General features: G+C 48.7%; 7 protein-coding genes across 7 annotated transcripts; 4 read left to right on the top strand and 3 right to left on the bottom strand.

Moving 5' to 3' along the window:
• Positions 1 to 68: 68 nt before the first annotated feature.
• ASPZODRAFT_16131 (hypothetical protein) lies at positions 69 to 2062 on the bottom strand (the record flags this gene model as incomplete). The annotated part of the gene is made up of 2 exons (XM_022726508.1): positions 69 to 1032; positions 1086 to 2062. The coding sequence occupies 2 exons, from the start codon at positions 2060 to 2062 to the stop codon at positions 69 to 71; spliced, it is 1941 nt and encodes a 646-aa protein (XP_022580870.1).
• Positions 2063 to 2321: 259 nt separating this feature from the next.
• On the top strand, positions 2322 to 3309 carry ASPZODRAFT_132440 (hypothetical protein). Its single transcript, XM_022723022.1, has one exon. It carries the CDS (start codon positions 2352 to 2354, stop codon positions 3174 to 3176), a length of 825 nt encoding a protein of 274 aa, XP_022580869.1. The 5' UTR covers positions 2322 to 2351; the 3' UTR covers positions 3177 to 3309.
• Positions 3310 to 3605: 296 nt separating this feature from the next.
• On the top strand, positions 3606 to 4299 carry ASPZODRAFT_25490 (hypothetical protein; the record flags this gene model as incomplete). The annotated part of the gene is made up of 2 exons (XM_022728004.1): positions 3606 to 3787; positions 3849 to 4299. 2 exons carry the CDS (start codon positions 3606 to 3608, stop codon positions 4297 to 4299), a joined length of 633 nt encoding a protein of 210 aa, XP_022580868.1.
• Positions 4300 to 5221: 922 nt separating this feature from the next.
• On the bottom strand, positions 5222 to 7655 carry ASPZODRAFT_1954346 (hypothetical protein). The gene is made up of 6 exons (XM_022727420.1): positions 7061 to 7655; positions 6902 to 7000; positions 6766 to 6833; positions 6350 to 6693; positions 6229 to 6298; positions 5222 to 6170 (listed from the first exon to the last, which is right to left on the bottom strand). Exons 1-6 carry the CDS (start codon positions 7414 to 7416, stop codon positions 5344 to 5346), a joined length of 1764 nt encoding a protein of 587 aa, XP_022580867.1. The 5' UTR covers positions 7417 to 7655; the 3' UTR covers positions 5222 to 5343.
• Positions 7656 to 7903: 248 nt separating this feature from the next.
• ASPZODRAFT_16127 (hypothetical protein) lies at positions 7904 to 8198 on the top strand (the record flags this gene model as incomplete). The annotated part of the gene is made up of 2 exons (XM_022726506.1): positions 7904 to 7958; positions 8041 to 8198. 2 exons carry the CDS (start codon positions 7904 to 7906, stop codon positions 8196 to 8198), a joined length of 213 nt encoding a protein of 70 aa, XP_022580866.1.
• Positions 8199 to 8506: 308 nt separating this feature from the next.
• Positions 8507 to 10979, top strand: ASPZODRAFT_1954253 (hypothetical protein). Its single transcript, XM_022727418.1, has 4 exons — positions 8507 to 9125; positions 9177 to 9342; positions 9407 to 9810; positions 9863 to 10979. Exons 1-4 carry the CDS (start codon positions 8824 to 8826, stop codon positions 10701 to 10703), a joined length of 1713 nt encoding a protein of 570 aa, XP_022580865.1. The 5' UTR covers positions 8507 to 8823; the 3' UTR covers positions 10704 to 10979.
• On the bottom strand, positions 10816 to 12992 carry ASPZODRAFT_132436 (hypothetical protein). The gene is made up of 8 exons (XM_022723021.1): positions 12826 to 12992; positions 12646 to 12735; positions 12498 to 12570; positions 12338 to 12437; positions 11722 to 12267; positions 11619 to 11665; positions 11267 to 11559; positions 10816 to 11208 (listed from the first exon to the last, which is right to left on the bottom strand). Exons 1-8 carry the CDS (start codon positions 12877 to 12879, stop codon positions 11074 to 11076), a joined length of 1338 nt encoding a protein of 445 aa, XP_022580864.1. The 5' UTR covers positions 12880 to 12992; the 3' UTR covers positions 10816 to 11073.
• Positions 12993 to 13166: the final 174 nt, after the last annotated feature.

Below are 13166 nucleotides of genomic sequence, written 5' to 3'. Positions count from 1 at the left end.
TAATTATTCATTGGTATCAATAAAACAGAAATATGTGACTATAGGACAGGTATACAAAATTGAACGCCCTAGCTTGAGAGTTCCTTAGATCCAACACTGAATAAAAGATTAAGAACCGCTCCTGTAGCTCGGACGATCGTATCCATCTCGTTATTGACTCTTTCCCCTTCGCTCAGCAATGCACGGAATAGTTTCTTTGCTTCTTGCTCAATCTTCCTCTTCCCAGTAGAAGCCGGTCCGTGGACCGAGATCTCCGAGGCCAGCTGTGGCTCACCAGTCCATTCGTCCAATATTAGCGAACAAGTAAGAAGCATTTTTCGCGACTTGTCACTCGAAGAGAAAAGAACACTAGAGCGTTCGATATGCGGCAGTAGGAGTCGCAGATTGTGAGGCGTGAGTGCGGTCTCATCACTTTCTGCACTTCCACGGCGAGTACCGTTCGGGTTTGTTCGACCTTCCACAAATTTGGAGTGTTTCCTTTCTATTTCTGCCCACATTCGTGCACGAGATATTGAGGCCTCCCAATACCGGTTGATTCCCCAGCAGAGGCCGGATACGTCCAATTGTAGCAGTGGATTTGCTAATCGAGTGTTGACCCACGATTGCAAGTCTTCTGGGATGCGGGACGCCTCATCAGACAGAAGTATAGACAATGACTTATTGACAAGTGACAAGGTTTCTGGTTGCGTTCTGTACACAACAGACACGTTGAATAGGTTGGAAGGGAATGGAGGTGGTGGTGACAGCGTTAGAGTGTGTGTTTCTATCAATACATCGGATTCCGACATGGATGCTTTGTTGGAGTGTGCCTTTAAATTCAAGGGCGCAAATGCCGTGAGGTACGGCCTTGTCTGCGAGGCTTTCTGCAAAGCAAAAGGATTCGATGGAAAGGGTGATGTTTCGTGACTTGGCTTAGGAGGCTCTATTGGTGAGAATGGGAGTAGCGAGAAGATCAAGGATGAGAACGAGGTATTGTCTGGTTGAGATTCGGCATGTTGTTGGTATGTTGGGTCATCGGAGGCCAGGAGCGACCTATTTGAAATATCAATACGTGGTTCAACACGATGGCCAGATATGAAACTCACATTAGTGAATAAAGATCTGCCTCACCAGGCTTTCCATCTCGCACGCTCTCTTGCGACCTTCTGGTCCATTTTTCAAGTTCTGTAATGTCATCCTTGAGTCGCTGGAGGTCATCCGACAGCTGCTTTCGCAATTTCTGTTTTTCTAAGATAGTCTCGGAAACAAAAGTCCTCTCGTCTTCAGCTTTTAGCCTTTGATTGTCTCCAGCAATGGTGCTCTTAGGCTTCAAAAAGCCGAGGCCTCGATCTTCTGCCGTGAGTCCTCTAACGCGTCTCTCGGGACGCTTACTTGGACTACTGCTCAAAAGACCCTGGGGACGTCCTGGAGGCTCTTCGAGACCCAATTGAGTCGGTGTTGGGGGTAAATCAGGTTCTCCAAACCCTTCGGGCAAAGATGAAATACCTGTGTCTAAGCCTTGCTCTGATTCGTTCGTCACGCTGGCCAATCCTTGAAATAGCTGGTTTTCGGGGGTATTGCTTTCTGTCGGTTCTGGGGCAAGCTGTGACGTTGGCGGAGTTCCAAATATAATGTCTGTAGGTCCAATCCTTCTTGAAACTCTGCGTGGAGGGGCAGTAAACGCTTGGATCCCACCAGAGCGTCGTCGTGGAGATAATGTAATTGCAGCAGGTCCTTTCGTCGGGCTTGCTGTCGAGGACAACGAAGGCCTTAAAGCCTTTCGGTCGCGCAATCCAAATACCCTTGCATCTACTTGCTCTTTCTCTCCATCTTGACTGCCAGTGGTACCATAGTTGTTCTTTGATGGTTGTGGGATTCTAGTTGGGATCCGACTGGTGGCACGCGCTAACACTTCGGGATGCGATTTTGCGAGGCTTGCGCGCGTCGGAGATTGGAAAGACTGGCGACTCGAAGGTCGCGCTCGCCTATTACTCTCAACAGCATGCCGGTTGGATTGAGACGCGTCAACAGGCACCGCGGTCGTCTCGCTTGTTTTGCGCCGCTTGGCGGGAGAGGTAGACATTCTTATGAATCACGGTTCGACCAGATATCCTATTAGTGTCAATTTGCTTCAATGAAAGGGTAAAGACAGAGAAAGCGATCAAGTAGCCATAATAATAGCGGCACAATCTGTGCGTTGTGTAGCATACCATGCCACTGTTGTCTCTCGACACGTGCAAATGAGAAGCGGAGTGTCGGAGAGTAGGTAGATATATTGTGTTTGCCATGTTTGCACCATGACATAACTAATCCTCGCCGACTTCTCTTTCCCACTTCCGTCTGCATTTCAAGACTCATTAATTCGGCACACGATGGAGTGCTTCGCGCTCAGTTTAAGACAGAAAATTACTAATGGCTATAAATATTGTTATTTCAAGCACAGTCTTAAATCAAGACGAAGATTATGGAGGCCCTCCCGCTCTCTATATGTGCGACAATATGTCTCCAGCCCCATTTCCAATCACCCGAACAACACCACCCAACATATTCCTGTGGTCTCGCCAGTAGGGCAACCGTTATCAGGATACTATCTTGAGGTTTTGTCCTCCCGCCTATCATCTCGGGGCCAGCCTACGTCTTTCTCGCTGACCGGGAATCCACCGGCTATAAACGTCACGCAAGACGAAGCGTCCCCCGCCGTAAAAGTCGAACCACAATCACCCCAAGACAAGATGTCAATTGTGTTTGGTAGTCGCCTTGCAAGTCCAGGGTATCAATCGACTCGCTATCATCCAGATACAATGCAACCGGTGTCGACATGGAAGACAATCAATGGAGTTGCGATCCCGCCACGGCCAGAAGAACCCGAAAATTGCTGCATGAGCGGCTGCGTCCATTGCGTTTGGGATGATTACAGAGACGATGTAGAACAATGGGCAGCCAGGCTGGAGCAGGCCAAGGCGATGGCGAAAGGTACTCCGAAGGATCCGATCGCAGATATGCGGCAAACCCCCAGGCCTGAAGTCCAAAGCGCTGTGACGAGTATGGATGACGATGGCGGTGGTAGCGAGACCAACTGGGCACCCACGAGTCGACCTGATGAATTATTTTCCGAAATTCCAGTCGGGATCAGGGAATTTATGAAGACGGAGAAGAAGTTGCGACAGAGGCATCAAGAAGAACAGACCGTTGTTTAATATGCGCGGATATCCTGGCATTTTGCATTTTATGAGACTAGACCTTGTGACTCTCATATTTATATAGATTTTATTTATAGGCCATGTTAGACTATGTATATAAATGACTTATAATGAATTATATACACTAGACATATATATATCTTACTTGTAACCAATTAAATTTGCTGAAACCCAATGATTGATATAAACATAGGTAATTTTATGAAGCTACAAAAAGAGCAATCTTTATCATTTACAAAATAATAATTAGAAATCATGTTAATCAATGGTGTAATATCCTCATAATGTAACTGATGATCAACGATCATGACAAGAGGCGGTAGAAAAAGCGGGTAAAATCTGCCGTACTATTTTTTTCTTTGGGATGAACGAGACTCAAGGCGAGTATCCTGCCTGGCCAATCGATACTGCAGAGCAATGAATGCAATGTCAATTTCAAAAAGTGAAACAGATGTTATCCTGAACCGAGCAAACGTTGCTTTAGCTCGTAGCCAGCGACTCGTCGCCTCCTGGCTTCCTCAGAAGACAAACGAAGAGCTTGCAAATGTTAAGTCTGAAGAAGAACTTCAGAGAGAGGAAGATGAGATCTTCACCGCTGTTCCCGAGACGTAAGTCCTTTCAACGTTCTGGAGCGAGAAGGCTTCGAAATCCGTATCTTACATTTCTCAGTCTTGGAGTAGGAGCACCTCTCCCGAACCGCTCCGCAGACGGAAGCTGGAATCGCACTGAACTCAGTTCCAACGAGAAGCTGAGAAAGCAACTCCTTGGACGGAACTATGAGAAAGTGAAGAAGGCCACGGCAGCAGCAGCAGCAGCAAATCATGTGCAGAAAACGAGCGGAGCCCCCGTTTCACGACCCGGTGACAATGATGACGATGACGACGATAACGGGCGGACAACCATGCTGGGCGGGAAGAAGAGAAAAATCACTGATACAACAAGTGAGAACTCACAGGCTGGACTCAAGCAAGGAACGGAAGGAGACAACGTGCAGGATGAACCGTCTTCAACGTCTACCAAACCTGAGACAGCGGCAGTTCCGTCGAGAAGGAAAAAGAAAGCCACTAGCTTCCTAGATGAAATCCTTGCCGACAGGTCAAAAAAGAGAAAGAAGAAATGAAAATAGTGGATTGTTATATGTAATCGCAAAAAAATCGCGCCATACAAAAGCAGAGAACCAATAGGCGCCCCTGCTGGTGTCCTACCCTGTTTTCTGCCGGTCGTTGACACCGGGGAGGAGAATGACCGGGAAATGATATTTGAATATGACCCTTGCTGTGAGCATTGGCTGCGTACACGGTTCAATCTGGTCCCGAGACCCGTTGGGAGAATACGATACCCGAACAAAAGTTCAAGGTTAAAAATTATGATTCCTCACTTAAATATAAAGTGTCACATAAGGAGTGAAATCTGACTCGGGAGTTGATTCGAAGCTCTTCTGAGACTGACAATTATGGCCAAGACTTTGCACATCTATAACCATTCAACGAACTAAAAAGGGTATTGCTCCATCCGACCCAAGGGTATATAACATGCAGCGAATGAGCTGGTTGGAATTGAGCTGCTGCAGCCGCCCAGATGATAAATAGATAGAAAGGAAATACCAACACGAGCTGCCATAACAGCACATCCCCGCAGCCTCTCGAAAGACAACTGACAAGGTTGGTGATGGTGGTAATTATGATGATAGATTCAACCAGTGTTGACAAGAAAGGAACATCTACAGAAAAAAGAAATAAAAGAAAGAGAAGAAAGCAGTTGCATAAGACAGGAGAGGGGCACAAAGAGAACCGATACGGTTCTGCTTCCCAGCATACCGACATAAAAAAGTTAATAAAAGGATATCCAAAAAATGTCAATCGAATGGAGTTTTCCAAAGGAAGAGTTTTCCCACCCAGAGTGTACAATATTGAAAAGATAGATGTGGATATATCCTCCACAATGGAAACCTGGGGCATAATACTCGGAAAATATTCCTTTGCCCTCCAAAAAGGCTGCAATAGAGACATCGAAACAATGAGAGGGTTGTCTGATCGAGACGGACTGGTATAGACCAAAAGTGGCGAAGAAGGAAAAGGTGGCGAAATGGATGCATTTCTGAAAGAAAAGCATTTTCTGCTGCAATGGCAGGCCAGGTCAAGTGCAGAGGCGTAAGGAGGGGATGTTAGTCTAGTCTCCTTCGTTTCCGGTCTTCACCCATTGGCGAATCCTCGTTTGGTCTCTCTGCAGTATCGGCTGGATTCAGCAATGAATGAACATTGCTTGCCATGCTGGAGCGCCGAGTTGCTGGTAAGGACGACTCGTACCGAGGGAACCTCGGGCCGCCAACAGCCCAGCCACCTTCGACACTCAATGTAGATGGCGGAGTGTCGGTTGCTAATGGGGGTGTACCGTGTCGGGAGTTGTCATGGAACCGTCGCGGGACTCCCATCTCATATTGAGCGAGAACTTCGCGGACCTGCTGTTCGCTTGAAGTTGGCGTTCGGTGTGGTGAAGGTGGCCACGGGGCGGCTGAATTCGATGCCGGTACATTGGCCGAGGCAAAAGGCGACAACCCAGACGGCGACCATCCATGTTGGCGAATATCGGCCGAAGTATGACGACGAGCGAGGTTCGGGCCTCCGGGAGGAGAAGAGACCGTAGAAAGTGGATGAGGAATTGGCTGTTGCGGGGGAACAGGTGGAGGAACTGGAGGCCGGTTGTAGTTGGGAGACGAGTTTGCCGCACCAATTGAGCCGTAGCGACGAGGAGAGACGGCGAGGTGTGGTGGAACAGGGGGACGGATCATACTGGACCTGGAAGTGTCGACAACCGATATCGACGGCCTGCGGCTGTCGCTCTGAGGGATTTGACGAGGTGAAAGCGGTGGCCCAGTATCGACAGTCACATTGGTGAAAAAGGGCTGCCTGGCTGGGGGGACAGGCTCGTGCGAGTTGTCTAGAGATCGTACCGCATCAAGGTGTTGCTCAATTTCTTTCTGCATGTTGGAGACTAGAGCCTGTGAGCTATGCATAATCAATCGAAAAGAGGGGAGAGCAGGATTTCCTACCATCCCTGAAGAGCGGACTTTCGCGTTCTGGAACCATGGCTTGGAGGAAATGAGAGATGGAGTGAGTCCACTGGTTTGGTTAGAGATGATGATCGAGCTAATGGACAATCGCCAAGCTCACCTGGTAGCATCTGACAAGACTGTCAGCCATCAGTTGGTATTTGGAGCTGAGCGCAGCATTGCTCTCTTCTGCGCGAGCCAAGCGGTTGTGCATATCGAACAGGGAATTCTCCAGATTCATCATGCGTGCATCCATCGCATCAGGAGCCGACTCCGCGGGTGTACCGGGCTGCGAGACTGTTGGTTTGTGGCTTGGAAACGAATCCCGATGAATTAGCGCATGTCGAGATGCTCGACGCTTGATTTCCCTAAGACCGATCAAATCACCGCGCTTAAAGTTGCCGTTGCCATGTTTAAATTCCCACAAAGCCGAGTCAGGCGCGCCGGTATGGAACACATCGCTCACTATTTTTTTTTTTTTTTTGAAATTAACATCTAGGTGAATTCATTGGAGAATTTGCCCTTCCTAGTCCATACCTTTGTGAAAGCCGTACATATTCAGCTGTCGAACGAAAGAGGAGATATTGGTGTGTTTGAAATATTGACTATAGCGGACGAAAAGCGATTAGTAAAAGGGGAAGATTTCATAAACACATATAGACAGACCACTTACGCAAGAACTTTGGAGAATTCAGAGGTGGGAGACATGACAAAACTATCGTTTGTTCTAGACCACGATATTAAATGTTGTATAGACGGGTCTTCCAGCATACTACCGTAGAGATTAGTACACATGGGGAAAGTCTGGGAATTCACCCTGGCATTGACATACTTATAGAGCTTATGAATGAAGGCCGTCTGGACGACCTTGGGCTGTTGAGCAGCAGCAGCCGCGCCAACGGCTGGATTTGACACATTGTTGGAACTCGCGATACTGGTATTGCTGCTGAGATTACCAGCTTCGACAGTACCGTTGGCATTATGGGCACCGGCTCGATCACTGTCGGGGCTACTGTGGACAGGCGGCGGCGCGCCGCCTGTCGCCGCCGACGCAGGCGGAGTGACAGCCATTGGATCGCGAGAAGTCTGGCTGGACGAGGAGATGACTGGCAAGTTCTGCGTCTTTCCGGGCACACCTGGACCACCGGTGATGATATTTCTGGGAGGGGGACCAGCGAGGCTGCTCATCGCGCGAAAGCAACTTGCTCCGAATACCTGTGGATCTCACGCTGGTGAAGGCTTGGCTGCGAGAAAGGATCGAAAAAGAAGCAATAGTGGCGTGCGACGGGATATATGAGAGACGACGAGACAAAAGAATGATTTGGTATCACCAATGAGAGATCCAACACGTGGGGAGGGTGGATATCACGAAAGCAGAGCCGTAGATCAACACCCAGCAGTTTCCGCCTCTGTACACATTGCGGAGCGACCACCTCCGACAGGAACTGGCAAAATTTCCACCAGCAGATGATTATTGTAGGTGAACAAGGACCACGCAGATTATTGGAGCCTTCGAAGGTTTTTATTCTGGGATGTAGATGGAGGCGGACACGATCAGAGGGCAGTCGAACTTGATGGAGGGAGAGGGCAAGTGGAAGACTGAGACCGGTGACAACCGCGCGGCGACGGCGCGTTATAAAAATCGGATCTGCAGATAGCTTTGCGAGCTATGACCATGGGGCCGGACTTTGCACAGCGGCCACGAAGCCCCGAGACGGCGGCGGCGGGGAGTAACCAGAGAGCTTCTTTTTGTGTCGCGCGAAAGACCTGACGATCCCAGAACGCGAGGGCGGTAGCTGAAATGTGAAACAGGGTTTCTGGGAGGGGGACCGAAAAATGCGGCAGTCGGTCGATCTGGGAGCTGGAACGGGGAGGGGGTTCTGGCCTGCACGACCGCGACGCAGAAAGCGGAGAATCGCCGGTGGTGCGACCAATTGACAATCTGCTTGGAAGAGACGGATTGCTGCTAATCTGGGAGAAAAACCGGGACGAAATCGAGAAAATCGAGATAGATGGGCGGAGGGGCCAGATAAAGTGTTGGATTCTGGAACACCCAACATTTGGTGCTTAGCTAGGAGCCTTAGTCACTACCTACCGGGGGCGACAAACTGCACAAGCCGATTGTTCTCGGTGGAGATGAAACTCTTTCCAGACTTTTCCGGGAAAAATACGAATTTCCAATCGCTGTCGACGCCGATGGTAGGCTAGAAGTAAATTACCTACCGGCCAATATATGGGGCGTATCGGAAGATCCCAGTAATAAGGAGCGTAATACCTGGACTTTTTCTTGTCGTCGCCGGGACAGACACCTCCCATATTTTCCCTTCAAAACGTCTGGACCACGTTCCCTGACAAGCCTCTCCCTGCCTCAAATTTCATGCAGGCTTCTGGAATGGGCCCCCGTGGGCGGCAAACACACTCCTGCAGCGATCGTCGGCACCAAGTCTTCTGGAAACGGAGGATGCGGAAGACTGATCGTACCAGTCATAATTTGGAAGGTAATCATCGACCTGTCCCCTCAGAAATACCGGCATAGATGTACCTGTTCGGTTGGACTGGTCGTTTGTATGTAAAGAGTACATCTTGGCGTGGTGGATGACTCCAGTAGGCGTCGGAGTCAGTCACCTGCCTGCTCTTGTTTGCACCTGCCACTTAGGTTCTATTCTCCATATAGCAAACAGTATCTGTCCAATATTCTGGATTTGTTGCAAAAAGAAAAGAAGTTATGTTCTTTCGTTTCACTGCAATTTTCTGCAACTAACAGTGCTTTCCCTCCTCGTCCACCTTCTCGACGGGATAGCCGTCATGGAGCTCGAGGAGATTGACGCCAACATTATGGCTGCGAATATTGTCAGGTCCTTCGCGCAGCTGAAGACGAAAGAAGCGCGACGTGCTGCGTATGCAAGAACGATTTTCGTATCACCATGTCATACTGACTAGGGTACCAGTTACGAAGGAGTGCTGCGGCAACTCTCCTCTAAGGAATGGCGCGAAATCAAGGATATTTCATCCAAAATCACCTTGCAGACCGACATTATCAGCCTGTTGCCCGTTGAACTAGTTGCACTGGTTACTCGCCATTTAAGTATAGTGGATGTTGTTATATTGCAAAGAGTAGGGGATGCGTCTAGTTGACTGTAATGGAAGATTGTAGCATGTTGCTAACCAGCTGTTACAGGTTTCAAAGCAGTGGAAATCTATATTATCTTCCTGGGATATCAGGAAATCTGTGCTTATGGGGCATCAGATCACTATCCCTAAAGGAATCACGACTCTAGAAGAGCAAGAGATGTTCTTCCACCGATGTGCACGGCGGCGGATTGCACTACAAAGAGGACGGCCTTTCAGCGTGGCTACATATCCACATACAATGATCTTTGACCAGCTCGAAGTGGTAGACCAAGATACTAAATACGAGATCACTGATTATTCATCTGGAATATGTGTTGGGGCATTTGACAGATCAATCTGTCTCTGGAACTGGCTTGAAGGTGTGGTCGATGTGATTCACCTAGAGAACAGACAAGATATCAAAGCTGTGAGAGTCACAAATAAGATTTTTGCTGCTATTACTAGCATGGGGTATGTATTTCCCTAATATAAACATGCCTTTATTGCTAACCTGATTTGCAAGACACTGCCACGTGTGGGATCTTGAGACGAAGGCTGAGATTGCCGATATCCGGCTGCCATCTTCAGCATACAACTCATTCATTACCAACGAGTCTGCGCTGGCAATCGAAATAAACAGTGATCTCATCATCTGGGATCGAATTTCCTGCATCACTCGAGTAACGAGGATTGAAACGCCGTGTGATATTTCGTCTATCCGTATTACACCCACCGGTGATAGTTTCAGCACTATCGAAATCAAGGACGAAACCACAGAGCATCAAAAGATAACGTTCCTCTTCAAACATTGGATATTTGATGCGGCCTCTAGGAGCTATATTTTCCTAGCTTCGCATTCGCTGTGCATCTCTGTGGATTACGATCTAGATGACTTCTCACCGGATTGGTCATCGAGGTTTTCGAACCGTAGCGGACAATCCCCATTAATATTCTTCGACAAAACAGACAGCGAGGCCGTCCCTGTGTTGATCATCTCCCATTATACAGTAGGCGGTGATATTGCCAGCCGTATGGTCCAGTTTGCGGCCGAGGATGATTACGATGATACTGATATCGTCCCTCTTGCCTCCGATATCGTCATGGTCTATTTCGAGGACGATTTTCCGTGGGCTGGTGATCATCGTCTCCTTCGAACCTATCAGCTCGACAATGAAAACATTCTCTCGAAGGATACAAGAGTGGTCCTGAGTGAGTCCAACCTTCCAGGCCAGGGACCTTTTCATAAACCTGTTCTGTACGGCGATGAAGATTTTATTGTCGCCTTAAGTGAACATGGGTGGCATATCTGGTGTTTCAACCCAGATATTCAACTGCCTAACCATATTTCTACTAGACAGTCTTAAACAACTTATTTACTAAACAGATCATTAAGACACTGCTTGCAGTATGCTATAGGGATTTCATTCAATGGTTCAATTAAGAGATAATGTAGAGAATCACAGAATGAGAATACAGTGACAAAAGAAAAAAATAATAGTATAACAGTAGTGCATGTATCCAACCATCAGCAATTTCTATAGTGCCATTATAGCGCTCAGCAAACGCCATTTCAGCTGATCAACTTTCCTAAATCGCACCCACTAGTCTTCTACTGTGTCCCCTCTCGACGATCAAGAGTCCCATGCTTGTATCTACCCAAAATAGGGCATAGAAACACCCCGACAGCGAAAGGATTCAACGAGCAAGAAGAAAGTGGTTTCCCACTTATACCGCCTAGATACCAAGGGTGAACTCAACGCCAACGTCAATCTCACGGGCCATCTTGACGACCTTGGAGAACTGCACGGACTTCTCGGCGGCGCTCTGGAGGTCCTCGATGGAGAAGATCTTGAGACCCGAATCGTTAATCTGAAAGAGGGTTAGTCATCACGCAGACCGTAAATATTAGGTTATGTCATAGACGTACCAGCTCGTGAGCCTTCTCCATGTTGGTACCCTGGAGACGAGCAACAATGGGAGTGCGCAGGTTCATCTCACGGACAACGTTGATCAGACCCTGGGCGATGGCATCACAGCGGACAATACCGCCGAAAATGTTGACAAAGATGGCAGTGACCTTGGGGTCGCTGGTGATCAGCTCAAAGGCCGACTTGATGGCGGCGGGAGTGGCACCACCGCCAACGTCGAGGAAGTTCGCGGGGCTACCACCGTTCAGCTTGATGATATCCATGGTGGCCATGGCAAGGCCGGCACCGTTGACTTGATGAAAGTTAGCATGATATGTATCAGACAGGGATGTAGGGGTATTGAGTAATTACCCAGGCATCCAATGTCACCGTCAAGCTTGATGAAGTTCAGGCCGAACCTAATCCGCATTAGAAAATCAGTCTGTTGGAAAAGAGGGCTTCAGGAATGCCATACTCAGCAGCCTTGACCTCGTCCGCATCCTCCTGGGTGGTGTCTCTCCAGGAGAAGACCTCCTTCTGTCTGAACTCGGCGTTGTCATCGAAACCGAGCTTAGCGTCCATGGCGAGAACCTGGTGGTCCGAGGTCTCGGACAGGGGATTGATCTCGATCTGGGTAGCATCCTTCTCCATGAAAACCTTGTAAAGGTTCTGAATGGTGGTCTTGGCCTCCTCGATGCACTGCTCAGAGAAGCCTAGGTCGGTAGCAATGGTACGAGCAATCTCGTCAGTGACACCGACGTGGATGTTGATAGGAGTGGTGATGATGGCATCGGGGGTCTCCTTGGCGACAGTCTCGATGTCCATACCACCCTGCGACGAAGAAACAATAACGGGGCTCTGGGTAGCACGATCCATGAGGATAGCAAGGTAGAATTCGCGGCGGGCGAACTTGCGCTCGCAAATGTAGACGGCGTTGCAAAGACGGCCACCGGCACCAGTCTGCTTGGTGACGAGGTGTTGTCCGATCATCTGGCCGGCGAACATCTTGGCTTCGGTAGGACTACAACACGATTCCAGTCAGTACACGTATTTTTCTCTCGCCGGACTGAAAACTTGTGCATAGGACTCACGAGTAGACGACACGGACACCTCCCTTGAGACCATTGTCGAAAGTACCCTTACCACGACCACCGGCAAGGACCTGTGCCTTGATCACCAAGTCATCGTTGCCTGTGATTCAATTTTTTTAGCAGCAATCAGCGTATGCGAAAGAAATTGAGGGATATATACCAATCTCCTTGGCAACAACCTCGGCCTCCTCTGCGGAGCGAGCAACTGCGCCCTTGGGAACACCGACGCCATACTTTGATTTTTATCAGCTTTGGAAACGAGGGGGACGCTTGAGTTTGAGGTGTCGAGAGAATGCCGCAGGACTTACCGACTTGAGAAGGTTGGCGGAAAGGTATTCGTGGATGGAGAGATTTCGCTTTTGCGGCACGGCCAATCGACTCTGAATGAAAGAGGGCTCCTGCAAAAATATCAAGCACAAATGTTAGCTCTATTATGGAAATTTGAAGGCTTTGAAGCATAATATGTAGGTAGGAAAGAAAATCCTCACCCGCGCAGCTCTGAAAGCTGCAGCGACCGGTTTGCTGCGAGCAAGCTTGAACATGGTGTGAAAATCGAGTAGAGGGGAGAGGAAAACTTTTAGGGAAAAGGACTCGTCGTGATATAGGACGAGAGGATAAGTTACGCTTCCCAAAAAGCGACAGTGATGTTATTGCGGATTCAGGGACAGCTTTCTCTTCACGGCTGCACTTCTCGGGACGATATGGATCGGAAGTCTTATTTGCTTGCCTGTGCTGGGACCGAGAGTCCCGTGTTACTCCAATCAACGTTCGTAAATCTATGACTAATCCACAACAAAACGGAACCCTACGGCACGTGGAACGGCTACTT

The sequence above is a fragment of the Penicilliopsis zonata genome (genome assembly GCF_001890105.1).
Source record: "Penicilliopsis zonata CBS 506.65 unplaced genomic scaffold ASPZOscaffold_7, whole genome shotgun sequence".
Taxonomy (NCBI): Eukaryota; Fungi; Ascomycota; class Eurotiomycetes; order Eurotiales; family Aspergillaceae; genus Penicilliopsis; species Penicilliopsis zonata.
Note: the sequence above shows the minus strand (reverse complement) of the source record. Positions and strands in the feature narration are given on the sequence as shown.